Source organism: Neoarius graeffei, chromosome 18 (genome assembly GCF_027579695.1).
Source record: "Neoarius graeffei isolate fNeoGra1 chromosome 18, fNeoGra1.pri, whole genome shotgun sequence".
NCBI classification, from domain to species: Eukaryota; Metazoa; Chordata; class Actinopteri; order Siluriformes; family Ariidae; genus Neoarius; species Neoarius graeffei.
Genome location: NC_083586.1, coordinates 64196022 through 64212449, shown reverse-complemented (window position 1 = coordinate 64212449; position 16428 = coordinate 64196022). Strand labels below are relative to the sequence as shown.

The 16428-nt window shown below is 42.2% G+C and overlaps 1 protein-coding gene across 2 annotated transcripts in view; it reads left to right on the top strand.

Moving 5' to 3' along the window:
• Positions 1-3771: 3771 nt before the first annotated feature.
• The window catches only part of LOC132866452 (adhesion G protein-coupled receptor E3-like), a 35954-nt gene continuing 23297 nt past the window's right edge, over positions 3772-16428 (top strand). The window contains exons 1-5 of one of the 2 annotated variants that reach the window (XM_060899220.1): positions 3772-3846; positions 6215-6268; positions 11801-11832; positions 12375-12455; positions 12570-12753. In XM_060899220.1, coding sequence (XP_060755203.1) covers positions 3828-3846; positions 6215-6268; positions 11801-11832; positions 12375-12455; positions 12570-12753 — 370 coding nt within the window. In that variant the 5' untranslated portion in view covers positions 3772-3827. Of the gene's footprint in view, positions 3847-4871; positions 5024-6214; positions 6269-11800; positions 11833-12374; positions 12456-12569; positions 12754-16428 lie in introns of those variants that run through there. The other variant, XM_060899219.1, reaches the window with a different exon arrangement.

Genomic DNA, 16428 nt, shown 5'->3' with positions numbered 1-16428 from the left:
GGTTGTTTATAATCACGAGTTATTTCTAATCAATATTTATGGTTATCATGAGGATGGGTTCGCTTTTGAGTCTGGTTCCTCTTAAGGTTTCTTGCTCATGTCGTCTGAGGGAGTTTTTCCTAGTCACTGTTGCCTCAGGCTTGCTCATCAAGGATAAACACATTTATTTTGGATAAAATTAGTTCATCCGTTTAAAGTCTTTATTTTACTGTAAAGCCGATTTGCAATATTGTCTGTTGTTAAAGCTGTGATACAAATAATCTGATCTGACTTCTGGTTTATCTCTTTTTAAGAAATAAGGCATCTGTTTATGATATTTATAAGTACACATATGATGGTTAGTCAAATGAAAACCTTAAAAAATATTATATAAATAAGAGAAACAGTACATTAAATCTGTAGTTGCCAAAGTAAAAATGCACAACTGGTCTGCTATACTCAACTGTTTGGAATACTGCGACCCGAACCCTGCTATTTGTGACACTTATTTGAAATAAATCATCTCATCTCATTATCTGTAGCTGCTTTATCCTGTTCTACAGGGTCGCAGGCAAGCTGGAGCCTATCCCAGCTGACTACGGGCGAAAGGTGGGGTACACCCTGGACAAGTCGCCAGGTCATCACAGGGCTGACACATAGACACTCAGTGCGTTTACATGCACATAGAGAAAATCGAATTTCTGCCATTGCTCGACTGAAGTTGAAGTTCTAAATGCCATGTCAGCACCTTAGCTCGGCTGAAATTGAACCAAACTTGATTTCTCGTGATCGAGCTACACGACCTAGATTATGCGATTGTAGCCGAGCTACTTAGTGCATGTAACCGTATCGAGCTACGTCGTCCAGCTACTTACTTCAGCACTGCTCCTTCCGGAAGTGACGAGTGACGAGACCACAAGCGGGAAACACAACAGCCTCGGTCGGAAAAAAAAAAAAAAAAACAGCCTCGGTCGGCATGACACTTCACCTTAGCCGCCCACTTTATTAGGAACACTTCTGTTCGTACATACAAACTACAAACACTCTTCTTAGAGTTTATTTTATTTTTAAAAGGGGCAGTGTACAAATTAAACATTATCCTTGTGGTAAGGACAGATGTCTGTACCAGGTTATAGCAGTACATGCTAATTTCCGCCTGTAGTCCCTTGGCAGGTGGATGTAATAAAAAGATAAATAAAATGTACAGGAAATGTCATCAAATCTGTCATTAGAGCAATTTGTAGTGATTTAGACCAGTAAAATTTCTTGTGAACACGGAACTGATAACTTTGTTTATACTCTTGAATAGCTCTTCTTCATGACGACAACCGGAAGTGTACCAACACAATGGGGCGTGTAGCGCCACCTGTGGCTCGGGTGCACAATGTACCTCACACAATAGCTCAATTCCCTTGTGTGCATGTAGGATTGGATTTCTCTGGCACCCCTGCTGGGACCCTTAGCTCGATTACCGACAGCAGCTTGATTTGGATGTGCATGTAAACATACTGACAGACAACCATTCACACTCACATTCACACCTACAGTCAATTTAGAGTCACCAGTTAACCTAACCTGCATGTCTTTGGACTGTGGGGGAAACCGGAGCACCCGGAGGAAACCCACGCGGACACGGGGAGAACATGCAAACTCCACACAGAAAGGCCCTCGCCGGCCACGGGGCTCGAACCCGGACCTTCTTGCTGTGAGGCGACAGCGCTAACCACTACACCACCATGCCACCACTATTTGACATAAAATTAAATATCAATATTGCAGTTCGAACCCTCAGAGCTCATACGCTGCACTCAGTTGGGGAGGATGTTTTCCAGTTGGTTTTCTCCTGAAGGTTTTTATCCTACTGTTTTGTTTTTTCATAGCGTGTCATGTATCTTTGCATTGTATGTTTTGTTTTTTTTTTTACCTGAATGATGTCTTACTGCTGGGGTTCGAAAGTCCAGAGCATATTCGGCGACTCTTCTATTTCCCTGCTTAATGGTCAGCAGACTCTCTCCGACGTCGATGCCCTTAGGTTCATGATCGAAGACTCGCTTAAATAATTCCAGGAAATGATCGTAAGATGTAGTGTGTTCACCTCCGTGCTACCAGACAGCACTTGCCCACTGAAGAGTTTTACCACTCAGCAGCATGAGAAACTTTGTGATCTTTTGATCATCGGAAATGCCGATGAGGTATGAGAAATAAAGGGAGCATTGGAGAAGAAATCCCTTATAGGTGGCAGCAACGCCAGCATATTTCTCAGGTAATGGGAGGAGCTTTGTGGAGCTTACAGAGGCTTCAGGACGTGTTAGGAGTGCCTGAGACATCACAACAGTGAGCTGTACCATCTTGGTGTTGAGGTCACTGGGCATCTGCTGGTGTTCTCCTGAGTTTGAATACTAGAAGGCAGGCAGAAAATAAATGGCTTGGTAATGACAGGAAGGAAACACTGAGCAATACTTCGCTGTGAGTGAGAGTGGTGTTTATATAGGGTTGTTGATGATGATAATGAGAGACAGGTGCATTTAATAAACTGGATACAGGGGGCACTGTGGTTCTTGGGAGTTGCAGTTCATGGTGGCCATGTTTGAAAGCTGCTTCAAGCTTGTGTTCTCAACACTTTTACTCACACCTCTGATCCAGAATCACTGTCCCTTGTTTTCGCCAGGTGCATCTTTCTCACTGGTAACGTGGAAATGATGATGACAAAGTAAGATGCAATTTCACTGGGGGACTTCCTGCAGTCAATCAATCATGAACATCCTTTCACTGTGTGATTCAGTGCAAAAAATTGTGAGTCTCGCGGCAAAGTCGTGAGAGTTGACAGGGCAATTTTCAGTGAGTGACAGAGCAAAGAAATAGCATGTTGGCAAATTTTAAGCGTGTCGGTATGAAATTAAAACGTGTCAGGCCCGACATGCAAAAGCACTCTGGGAGAACACTGGTTAATCTAACCTGCATGTCTTTGGACTGTGGGGGAAACCGGAGCACCCGGAGGAAACCCATGCAGACACAGGAGGACATGCAAACTCCAGACAGAAAGGCACCTGTCGGTCACTGGGCTTGACCCCAGAACCTTCTTGCTGTGAGGTGACAGTGCTAACCACTACAGCAGACTTTGCCTAACCTGTGGATTTATGGGATTTTGCCATTGAACTTGCAGCAGCTCTTCCATCCCTGGGGACATGTGAGAATGAGAGGGAGATGTAGCAAGACAACAGAGACAAATCCAGACAGAACAACCATCTTTTTATTGTTTATTGCTATATTTACACATTTACTTTCCCCCATTTGCAGGTGTGGTGACATCAGCATTGTGATGGAGTATAAGACACCACCAGAGGGACCCTAAGCTTGTGTATTTATATGATATGATAGTAGTCCGACCCTTTTGGCTTCAGTCATCTGGTTTCTTGTAGATGTTTCTTTTTGTGTAACGATTATCTTTTTTTGTGTTTTACTGAAGCCACTGGGAGCCATTTTTGTTGGATGTGAGTGTTTCGTCTGCACTTTTGGTTAGTTAGGGAAGCAGACTGTCATTAGTTTGTTTTATTAATTGCATTGTTAAGTCTGCTTTTTTATACAGGTCTTTATTACTTTGGCCTTGGCCAGTCTCAGAGAAAACGAGAGAGAGAGAGAGATGCAAAAGATGATGCACTGCTTCTCCAGTAATGGTATCTTTAAAGTACCAGATGCAAATATTTTAGATTCAGAGATATGTACAAAAAAATATGCCCATTTCGTATCCAGCTCTGTTTGCATTTTCCCATTTTCACTTCCTCTTATTTTGAACAAGAACGTGTTCATAGACACCCAGGAGAGTTAGACTCCTCAAGAGATAGAGAGAGATGATTCCGCTATTGAAACGTAAGTCCCTCTATTCGTATACAGAGGTGTTGGGTTTGTCATTTATATTTCACGTTGATGCTCCTTTTACGAACATTTTATTTAATAGCAGTACAATATTTTTTATGCTTCTATTAACTTATAGAAACAGATTGTTTATAATCACGAGTTATTTCTAATCAATATTTATGGTTATCATGAGGATGGGTTCCCTTTTGAGTCTGGTTCCTCTTAAGGTTTCTTGCTCATGTCGTCTGAGGGAGTTTTTCCTAGTCACTGTTGCCTCAGGCTTGCTCATCAAGGATAAACACATTTATTATGGATAAAATTAGTTCATCTGTTTAAAGTCTTTATTTTACTGTAAAGCCGATTTGCAATATTGTCTGTTGTTAAAGCTGTGATACAAATACTCTGATCTGACTTCTGGTTTATCTCTTTTTAAGAAATAAGGCATCTGTTTATGATATTTATAAGTACACATATGATGGTTAGTCAAATGAAAACCTTAAAAAATATGATATAAATAAGAGAAACAGTACATTAAATCTGTAGTTGCCAAAGTAAAAATGCACAACTGGTCCGCTATACTCAATAGTTTGTAATACTGCTACCTGAACCCTGCTACATATTTGCGACACTTATTTGAAATAAATCATATAAAACATAAAAAAATATGGTTTGCATTTCCCTTGCCCTTTTATATGTACGGATAGTGTGTTCATACATTGTTTATAGCGGAGCAAAGCACCATATTTAAGAGAATGTGGTAAAGCTTCAATCTGATTTTTGATGGCTTTTGTGACTGTATGAATGATGTACGTGTACCACCACAGGGAACACAATCGTCAGGGCAAGGCAACGTATCTCATAAACACTTTTCCACTGGGCAACACATTTTATATCTTTATTTCCATAAGGCAGATGGGTTTTCATCAAGCGCTTAATTTTTAATTATCTTTTTCCAAAATTACATGGGATTATTGACAAACATATTTTATAGAAAATATTCATGACAGTTTCATATAAAATGAGTTAAAACAGTTTTTTTCATCCGCGAGCTTGTTGGACAGTTGACAGTTGGAACCAGACAACTATTTGACATATCAAGATTAAATATCAATATTGCAGTTCGAACCCTCAGAGCTCATACGCTGCACTCAGTCGGGGAGGATGTTTTCCAGTTGGTTTTCTCCTGAAGGTTTTTATCCTACTATTTTGTTTTCATAGTGTGTATCTTTGCATTGTATGCTTTTTTACCTGAATGATGTCTTACTCTGCACACTCATGTAAACATAACTATTGCAGTTCAATAGCAATTATGAGCATCTTTCCTGAGTGGTAGATAATCTAAACTACCATGGATCAATATTCATTACTTCTTATGTCTGATAATATTGGATGGCAACTATATAGTAGGGTGGCATGGTAGTGTAGTGGTTAGCACTGTTGCCTCACAGCAAGAAGGTTCTGGGTTCACTGTGTGGAGTTTGCATGTTCTCCCCGTGTCCGCGTGGGTTTCCTCCGGGTGCTCCGGTTTCCCCCACAGTCCAAAGACATGGAGGTTAGGCTAATTGGTGGCTCTAAATTAACCATAAGTGTGAATGTGAGTGTGAATGGCTGTTTGTCTCTATGTGTCAGCCCTGCGATGATCTGGCGACTTGTCCAGGGTGAACCCCACCTCTCGCCCATAGTCACCTGGGATAGGCTCCAGCTTGCCCACAACCCTGTACAGGACAAGCAGTTACAGATAATAGATATTTGGATGGAACTATATAGTAATGATGTAAAATGAAAGCGCTGGTACACTGCTGTCCACCAGGTGCCCAGCAGAATCACACCATAATAAATGTGGTGGTGTTTTTTTCTGGTGCATGGCATGCGGCATCAAAGAAAGGAATAGATATGTATCATAACTACAATGTGTATCTCATTATTGGGATCACTGTCACAAGACAATATATCAATTTACTGAGATGAAATACATGACAGGACTCAATTCAATGATTAATATACTATAATATTACTATTCTATTCAGTTTGATTTTGTGCCTTTGTAAATATTTTGCTAATATACTCATCATGAGCTTTCATGCACCGACTATACAGGGTTGACCAAAAGTAGGTATACACTTTATACATATCGGGACACAAAACAGTGTATACCTACTTTTTGCCCACCCTGTATATATTATAGACATGTATGTCTAGCACAAAAAAATGATCTCTTGATCAGATTGTGTTTTCAGTAGAATTGGCATGACATATATGCTGATAGAGTTTCTGGGAAAGGTTCTGGATCCTCCACCTCCCTGACCAGGCGCTTTCATGAGTGAATGAGTGAATTCAATATGAATAAATAATAAAATTCATTCCTGTTTCTCTTCTCCAGGAGTCGCTGTTTTGTTACTCACAATAGTTGCAACATTTGATGCTTCCCTTCCCGGTAAGTAAACCAGAAAAGCACGAATACAACTCCGGATTCCTTTCAAGAAATTTAACCCCAAATTAGAAAAAAAAAATGGGACAGTCTGGAACATGCAAATAAAATAAAATAAAAAAGCAGTGATTTCTAAATTGACTTTGATTTATGTGTCATTGCAGACAGAATGAACCCAAGATATTTCATGTTTTGTCAACTTAATTTCATTTGTTAATATACATCGATTCCTGCATTTCAGACCTGCAACACATTAAAAAAAAAGTTGGGATGGGGGCAATTTAGGGTTAGTAATGAGGTAAAAAATTAAATAATGATGTGCTTTGAAACAGGTGATGCCAACAGGTGACTGTCATCACGATTTTGTCATTGTCACCTGGAGGCTCCTGTTGAGGGGGAGGTACTGTCATGGTCCAGTTTTGCTTCCTCCTCATTCCTTGTGTCTCAGCTTTTTCTCCTCCCCTTTGTTTCTCATTTTGTCAATGTGTGTGTGAGTGTCTGGGTGTGGCTGTCCTGCTCTCCCACTCTCCTGCTTCAGCCAATCAACTCCTCCTGCCAATCTGTCCATACACCTGTTATCCATCCAGCAATCAAGATCCAGCAGTATTCATGCTCTGGGTCTGTAATCCAATCTTCTCCAGATCATTTAGTCTACTAGTTTGATCCACTGCCTTCCTGATACCTGTCTGCCTGCCACCTCAGTCTGTCTGCTCCACCTGTCCACTCAGATCCCCTGGAAAACCCCTGATCGTCTGCTTGCTTTTGTCTCATAAATCAACCCTACTGACTGAACTGCCAGTCTTGAGTCTTGCTTTTGGGTCCAGTCTTGTCTACACACTTAACAGAATTATCTGGCCAGCATGGACCCAGTGCATTGAAACCCAGAACTAGCCATCATTCTAAAGGCAGTTTCCAGTCAAGGACTACTACTTGTACAACATGAACAGCTCATTCAAACCCTCGCAAACCACCATCAGGCAATGGTAGATCAAATGACTCAATTAACCAAACAAGTTACCTTGCCAACTAATCAACTCACTTCTGCAGCTCAGCCAAGACAGCTTGCTCCTACAACTCCACCTTTAGTGTCTCCTTCACCCAGATAATCGTATGCTCCAGACCCAGAACACTTTGCTGGAGACTTGAATAAATGCAGAAGCTTCCTCATCCAGTGCTCCCTGGTGTTTATCCAGCACCTGTTGACTTTCCCTCCAGGCCCATCCAAGGTGCATTACATTGTGGGATTACTGAGGCTTTGGCTTAGGTGGAAGCAATAAAAGCTAATCAGCCTTGCACTCTTTGGCTAAAAGAGTTTGTTGCGAAGGTGAAAAGTGTGTTTGATCATCCTGATCATTGTGGAGATGCCTCAAAACATCTGCTAAATCTTCTCCAGGGGACAAGAAGTCTGGCTGATTACTCAGTGGAGTTTAGTATGCTGGCAGCAGATGCTGGCTGGAACTACCTGGCCTTACAGGGGGTGTTTTTGAATGGACTTTGTGAGCAATTAAAGGATGAACCGGCCACTTGTGATGAATCAACTAACTTTGACTCTCTTGTTTCCCTTGTCATCACACTAGATAATTGGCTATGTGAACAACGCAGGGAGAAGGCTGGTCAGTTTCCAACACCACTCACCACTCCTCTTCTGCCATCCCTTGTGAAAACTGGAGTTTGCTCAAGCCCTGAGACCTGAGTCTCTTCACTTCCTATTACTTCAGAAAAAGAACCCATACAGTTGGGTCAAGCAAATCTTTTTCCTGCTGAGTGCCTCTGCAGGTTTAAAGTGGATGAGCTTGGTCACTTCCTAGCTGCCTGTCCAGTCTGACCAGTATGACAGGACTCACCAGTAGTTGTGGGAATATTATCAAGCCAGACAGTTTTCTCTGTCTCAGATTCCACAAAGACACAAATTCAAGCTACCCTGTGTCACCAGCAGTTTACATGCCTCTCCTTGCTTTGATTGACTCTGCTGCTGAAGGTAATTTTTTGGATAAAGAGTTGGCTCTCCAATTTGGTATTCCCCTTGAATAGCTTAAATCTCCATGCACTGCCAATGCTATAAATGGAACATTTCTGACTCAAATCACCCACTGTACTGTTCCTGTAAGTTTGGTCCTGTCTGGCAATTGTAGGGAAAGCAGTTTAAGATCATCTCTTCTCCTAAAGCACCTTTGGTTCTGGGCCATCCCTGGTTGAAACAACACAATCCTCACATTAATTGGTCTGCTGGTAAAATTATCAGCTAGAGTTCATTCTGCCACTCTTCTTGCCTATGATCTGCTCAACCTCCAGTAGAGGTCACCGTCCCTCCACAGACGTCTGAGCCCCTAAATTTGTCTTCCATTCCAGGCAAATTCCATATCATGATCTGAGTGAAGTTTTCAGAAAAGATCTAGTTCTGGGGTGGCACGGTGGTGTAGTGGTTAGCACTGTCGCCTCACAGCAAGAAGGTCCTGGGTTCGAGCCCTGGGGCCGGCGAGGGCCTTTCTCTGTGGAGTTTGCATGTTCTCCCCGTGTCCGCGTGGGTTTTCTCCGGGTGCTCCGGTTTCCCTCACAGTCCAAAGACATGCAGGTTAGGTTAACTGGTGACTCTAAAATTGAGCGTAGGTGTGAATGTGAGTGTGAATGGTTGTCTGTGTCTGTCAGCCCTGTGATGACCTGGCGACTTGTCCAGGGTGTACCCCGCCTTTCGCCCGTAGTCAGCTGGGATAGGCTCCAGCTTGCCTGCGACCCTGTAGAAGGATAAAGCGGCTAGAGATAATGAGATGAGATGAGATATTTTCTATCTCACGCCAATATTTAGGAACATGGTGGAATTAAATTTTTCATCATTCCTGTTTTCATATTTTAACCCTTTCATTCATTGTATCCACACCTATGGACAGTTAATTTAAGGTCATTGTGGGGAAAGTATAAAATTTAAATCACTTCCAAATCACTTGAGTTTATTTAAGTTATTTAGCAGAAATCATTATTATTTTGCTATGTCGGTTGTTTGCCGTTGTCAGTATCTCTGGTATAACATTCTACAAAAATAAAAAATATTCATTATATAATAATATAAATAAAAACTATTTTGTGTCAAACTCCAATGAATGCCAGCTTTTAAGAAACTAGTTCTTTTAATTGAAGATTCTGTACATTTCAAGAATATTATATTTTGTTCAAAATCAATCATTTCTAAAACATTTAATATTTTAGAGATGCTTGTTAATAATTTTTGTTTCTAAACACATTGAAACAATAAGTGTTTTGTTTTCCAGGTATTATGTCTTATCCTTTTTTTTATTCAATGTATTCCTTCACATGGACAATCCATTTAAATTTTAGCAGTACTATTTAATCTACATTCGTTTGACATGCAGTATTAACTATCTAAAGAATCTGGATAATAAAAAGTAATTATAACCTGTAACCCTAGCTATGTAATAGGCGAGAGGCCGAGGGCTACGGAAACAGATCGGCGCCGCCCTATGCGCCACATGGCATGGGAAGGACTTTGATTGATTTGATTGATGCATTTAATGGTTACATCACTAATGCAGATAGACTTCTTTAACATTTAATGTCAACTAATATACTGGATGTTAATTTACTTTGTTCACGTTACTGGTGGTGTATTCATGTAGATCAGAGTTAGTTAGTCAGTGCGTTTACATGCACATAGAGAAGATCGAATTTCTGCCGTAGCTCGACTGAAATTGAAGTTCTAAATGCCATGTCAACACCTTAGCTCGGCTGAAATCGAACCGAACTGGATTTCTTGTAATCGAGCTACGCGACCTAGATTATGCGATTGTAGCCGAGCTACTTAGTGCATGTAAACCCTATCGAGCTATGTAGTCGAGCTACTTACTTCAGCACTGCCCCTTCTGGAAGTGATGAGTGACGAGACCACAAGCGGGAAACACAGCAGCCTCGGTCGGCATGACAACAGTAGTGAGATGAGAAATACACACACTGCAATTTAAACAAGGTCTAAGTAAAATTCATCAGCTTTGAATCATATAGTCTAGTATATGCTCATATAATGTGTTCTTCTTGTGAACACGGAACTGACAACTTTGTTTATATTCTTGAATAGCTCTTCTTCATGACGACAACCGGAAGTGTACCAACACGATGGGGCGTGTAGCGCCACCTGTGGCTCGGGTGCACAATGTACCTCACACAATAGCTCGATTTCCTTGTGTGCATGTAGGATTGGATTTCTCTGGCACCCCTGCTGGGACCCTTAGCTCGATTACCGACAGTAGCTCGATTTGGATGTGCATGTAAACGCACTGAGTGTTAATAATGCAGTAGATCATGTTCCTCCATGAAGTTGGCAGCCCATATGATGAGAAAGTGAAAAAAACCAACAACATATTTCGATTTCACTTGTGCATAAAAATTTAAATTTATGCTCAAACAGTTTTGGAGAACTTAACCATTAAATATCTGTGAAGATACTCAGTCATCCAGGTACATAGTAATCTGTGGTTGGTAGAAGAGAGCAACTGGACTTGCTTGAAAAGTCTTGAAGACATTTCGCCTCTCATCCGAAAGGCATCCTCAGTTCTGTCTGTCTAATAGGGAGTATCAAGTATTTATCCTCTCATGGATCATCATAGAATCTGAATCAGAATGCTGATGGCTGCATTGTAGGTGGCTGATAGATGTCATAGACACCCACCTCTGTTCAGTGATGGTCGTTCCAGGTTGACAAAAATGAACGATCCTCTCTGGCTAAGATGTCTGCCAGTTTTCTGGAAGTCCTCTCATACTCCCGCACCTGTCGAAGGGAACTCATCCCAAAGTGCATAGAAACATATCTGTGAGAGTACCTACAATGCAGCCATCAGCATTCTGATTCGGATTCTATGATGATCCATGAGAGGATAAATACTTGATACTCCTTATTAGACAGACAGAACTGAGGATGCCTTTCGGACGAGAGGCGAAACGTCTTCAAGACTTTTCAAGCAAGTCCAGTTGCTCTCTTCTACCAACCACAGATTAACCATTAAATGTTTTAATGATGCGACGTCATCCAGCACCACATTAACTCCCAACTGGCTCTAAGCATGCCTGATTCGTTTGTCCATTGTTTGTGCACACTGTATAAACATATAGTATAATTAACACTCACCCTAAACTTAACATTCCATTAGTCCCAAAATTGTTTGAGCACCTTTTTTTTTTGTCCACAAATGATGCACAAACGAATCAGACATGCCTGGAATCATGTGGGTGTTAATGGGGTTAATGTCTCTCAAACTGTTTGAGCACAAATGACTCGAAATACTTTTATTCACATCTTTAAATATGGGGTGCCAGTGACATACAGCTGCATCATGTTAACAGAATCTTCATGTAAAACGTAACAGAAATCTTAATAGCTTTAGAATTCCCTGTACTTCCCTGTGTGTGCATGTGTGTGTCCACTGCTTCAGATGGGTTAAATGCAGACAGGACTTTCACAAGTGTACGTGTGATGAATAAAGTTCTTCTTCTTCTTCCTAAAAATAAAAGTTGGGTCCTTTGCTCTTTTTTCAGATGTGAATCTCACACTACCTGAAAAATGCCAGGTATGACTGAACTGCCCCTGAGGACACACTGATAAGACAAATGTGATCAAGTTTCAATCGTTTTTGTGTGTTGTTTCACTGCAAAAAATTGAAAACTGGATTTGAGGAGAAAATTACTTAATACTAGTGAAATTATCTTGCTGCATAACATATATTTTTACTTGATAAGACATCTTAGAATAAGTTGGTTGCAATCTAGAACTAGTTTTAATAATCTCAGAATTGGTGTCTTTTATTCTTCTAATAGGAAATTCTAGATCATTTCAACTGTTTTCAAGATACTTTCACTTGCTATCATCATTTTTTTGCAGTGTTTATTTTAGGATTGTATTTGAAAGCGATGTTCATCTGAATCTCTTTGTACAGTAGATATTTCACCCAACAGAAGTTTTATGAGAAATCAGATCATTTTATTTGAGAAGTATCTGAGATTAAGATGTGTTATAGTTATGTTGCATTTCAAAGATTAAACCTAGTGGTGAGGATAAAAGCCTTCTGGAAGACTTTTTATTTTTGAGAAATATCAGTAATTTGTGCTCTAGGTTGATTTGCTAGCAGAGTCTGCACTGGAGTGGGCGCTGCCCCCATTTCAGAACGGAACAGTGCAGGAGCCACTACAGGACGTGAGACTTATTTGATGTTGTTGATTGTTTATTGTGAATTGAAGTGTGTTCATACAAAGATGGTCATTGCATTTGAATGTGTTTGTCATGGATTTTACTCTGATTGTTGGACAGATTGTGGAATCTCATTTGAACAAAATGATGGCGCTTATAACTCTTTTGAAAGACTTCATTACTGACCGGAATATTCTACTATCCTACGGAAACTGTGTACTGGAAGTCACTGAGAATTTGGTGTCTACGCTGGTGAGGAAAACAGATCCCATCAAATCCATCAACATTTCTCTACAAACTTTAGGTAAGGAACATATTTCTAAACACTGCTGCTGCAAATGAAATCTATAGTTGGGAGCAAAAGTTTTTACATCCTTAGGACAAAATGAAGAAAACTCATTTCATTTATAACACCAACATCTTACTGTCAGATACAGACAGGGTTTTACTGACTGAACCAGAAAAATCTAAACCAAAAGTAAGTGTGATCGACAAGCAAAGTATCAGGTGATCAGCAGTCAGGCTCAGTAACTTATGCAATGAGTGACTCTGGTTTTGGGGCTCAGAGACACTAGAGCAGTGTGGATGCCAGGCGTAAATGTAGTGGAAGTGATGCATTTTAAAAGGAAAACATATTAGTGTGGATGTAGCCTGTCTCTCTATGTTAGTCCCATAATAGACTGGCGACCTGTCCAGGTTGCACCCTGCCTCTCCAATGTCAGCTAACATTGCATATATCCATTGGAGGTGCTCACCTGCCACCTGCAATGGATATATGCAATGAATAAATTAATAAATGAATGAAAATTAACAAGAAAAACATCAGTTTTGCAAGGTTTTTGTAGTTCAACTATGAAATTGAGATATCCTCCCCATCCAAATCCCAGCGACCACAGATCGCTATTACACTTGTGTAATTATGTTCACACAGTTTATTTAATGCATTTCTCATATTCTTCTCCCATTTATTTCTTTTCAGTTTAGCTGTGCTTATAGAATTAGAAGAGAACATATCTTTGTCATTGCGCATTGACAATGAAATTGGATGCAATTCTACCAGTGCAACATCTGCTTACAAAAGTAAAAATAAATAAATAAATAAATATCCATCCATCCATCCATCCATCCATTTTCTTCCGCTTATCTGAGGCCGGGTCATGGTGGCAGCTGGCTAAGCATAGTATTCCAGGCATCCCTCTCCCCAACAATGCTTCCCAGTTCCTCCTCAGGGATCCCAAGATGCCCCCAAGCCAGATGAGATAAATAATCTCTCCAGCATGTTCTGGGCTCCTCCCAGTTGGACGTGCCCATAAAACCTCCAAACAAAGGCACCCTGGAGGCATCCTAATCAGATGCCTGAACCACCTCAACTGACTCTTTTCGATATGAAGGAGCAGTGGCTCTAATCCAAGATCCCTCTGGATGTTTGAGCTCCTCACCCTATCTCTTAGGGTGAGCCCAGCCACCCTACAGAGAGAGTTCATTTCAGCTGTTTGTCTCCATCACCTCATCTTTTTGGTCAATACCCAAAGCTCATGATCATAGGTGAGGGTTGGAATGTAGATTGACTGGTAAATCAAAAGCTTTGCCTTCTGACTCAGCTCCCTCTTCACCATGACAGACCAGTACAATGCCTGCATTACTGCTGACACCTCCCCAATCTGCCTATTCAGCTCACACTCTATTTTACCATCACTCGTGAACAAGACCCAGAGATACTTGAACTCCTTCACTTTGGGCAGCAACTCACTCCCAACCCAGAGGGAACACTCCACTATTTTCTGGCAGAGAACCATGGCCTCAGACTTGGAGGTGTTGATTATCATCCCGGCCACTTCCCTCTCGGCTGCAAACCATCCCAGTCCTTGCTGAAGGCCACGCTCTGAAGAAGCCAACAGAAGCACATCATCTACAAAGAGCAGAGATGCAATTCTGAGGCTACCAAACTGGACACCCTCCTCACCCCAACTACACCCTGAGATCCCATACATGAATATCACAAACAGGATTTGGGACAAGGGGCAGCTTTAGCGGAGTCCAACTCCCACTAGAAACATGTTTGACTTTGTACCAAGAATATGGACACAGCTCACACTTTGGTTGTACAAGGACTGGATGGCTTGTACCACTGACCCTGATGCCCCATACTTCTGCAGTGCCCCCCACAATACCCCCAGGAGACATGGTCATAAGCCTTTTCCAAATCTACAAAACACATGTAGACTGGCTGGTCATACTCCCATGAACCTCCCAGCAACCCTGCCAGGGTAAAGACCTGGTCCACCATTCCACTGCCAGGATGGAATCTACATTGGTCCTCCTGAATCTGAGGTTTGACAATCAGTCAGAGCCTCCTTTCCAGCACCCTGGAATAAACTTTCCTGGGAAGTTTCAGCAGTGTGATATCCCTATAATTAGAGCACACTCTCTGGTCCCCCTTTTTAAAAAGAGGAACCACCACTCCAGTCTGCCACTCCACAGGCACTGTACCTGACCTCCACGCAACACTGAAGAGGCATGTCAGCCAAGACAGCCCAACAATCTCTGGAGCCTTCAGCATCTCAGGGTGAATCTCATCCACCCCTGGTTCCTTGCTACTGAGGAACTTCTTGACTACCTCAGTGACCTCTGTCAGAGATATGGATGAAGCTTCCCCTGAGTCCTCAGACTCCACCTCTTCCATGGAAGATATGTAGGATGGGTTCAGGAGTTCCGCAAAGTGCTCCTTCCACTGCCTGACAATATCAATAGTTCTCCTCAGTTGTGCACAGCCTGAGGCAAGCCCTGCTTCCCCTTCCTGAGTCACTGAACAGTTTGGCAGAACTTCCTTGAAGCCAACCAAAAGTGTTTCTCCATGGACTCCCTGAATTCCTCCCACACCCGGGTTTTTGCTTCAGCAACTGCTGAAGCTGCAGCCCTTCTGGCCTGCTGGTACCTGCCTGCTGCCTCAAGGGACATCTGGGCCAACTAAGCCTGAAAGGCCTCTTTCTTCAGCTTGATGTTTTCCTTCACCGCTGGTGTCTACCAGTGGGTTCTTAGGTTACTGCCACGACAGGCACCAATGACCTTTTGTCCACAGCTCCTACTACATGCCTCTACAATAGAGTCTTTGAATATGGTCCATTCAGATTCCATGTCCCCAACCTCCCCCGGGATGCAAAAAAAGCTCTTCCAGAGGTGGGAATTGAAGACCCCATGAACAGAGGACTCCACCAGACATTTCCAGTTCACCCTCACTACACACTTGGGTTTGCCAGGTCTGTCTGGCAGCCTCTCCTGCCATCTGATCCAACTCACCACCAGGTGGTGATCAGTTGACAGCTCTGTTCCTCTCTTTACTCAAATGTCCAAGACATACGGCTGCAGATCTGATGATATAAACACAAAGTCAATCATCGATCTTTGGCCTAAGGTGTTCTGGTAGTAGGTACACTTATGAACTACCTTATGTTTGAACATGGCCAATCCATGATGAGCACAGAAGCCCAACAACAAAACATCACTCGGGTTTAGATCAGGCAGGCTGTTCCTCCCAATCACCCCCTTCCAGGTTTCTCCATCATTGCCCACATGAGCATTGAAGTCCCCCAGGAGAACTATGGAGTCCCCAGTCAACACCCCATCCAGGACAACACCCAGCGATTCCAAGAAGGCTGAATACTCTGCACTGCTGTTTGGTGCATAAGCACAAACAACGGCCAGAGTTTTCCTCTCAGTGACTTGCAGTCGCATAGAGATGACCCTTTTGTTCTCCGGGGAGAACTCCAACATAGTGGTACTTAGTCAAGGGCTTGTGAGTATCCCCACACCCACCTGATGCCTCTCACCCTGAGCAACTCTGAAAAAGGAGAGAGTCCACCCTCTCTCCAGGATTTTGGTTCCAGAAACGGCGCTATGTGTGCAGGCAAGCCCAACTATTTCTAGTTAGTACCGCTCCACCTCCCGCACCAGCTCTGGTTCCTTCCCCACTAGAAAGGTG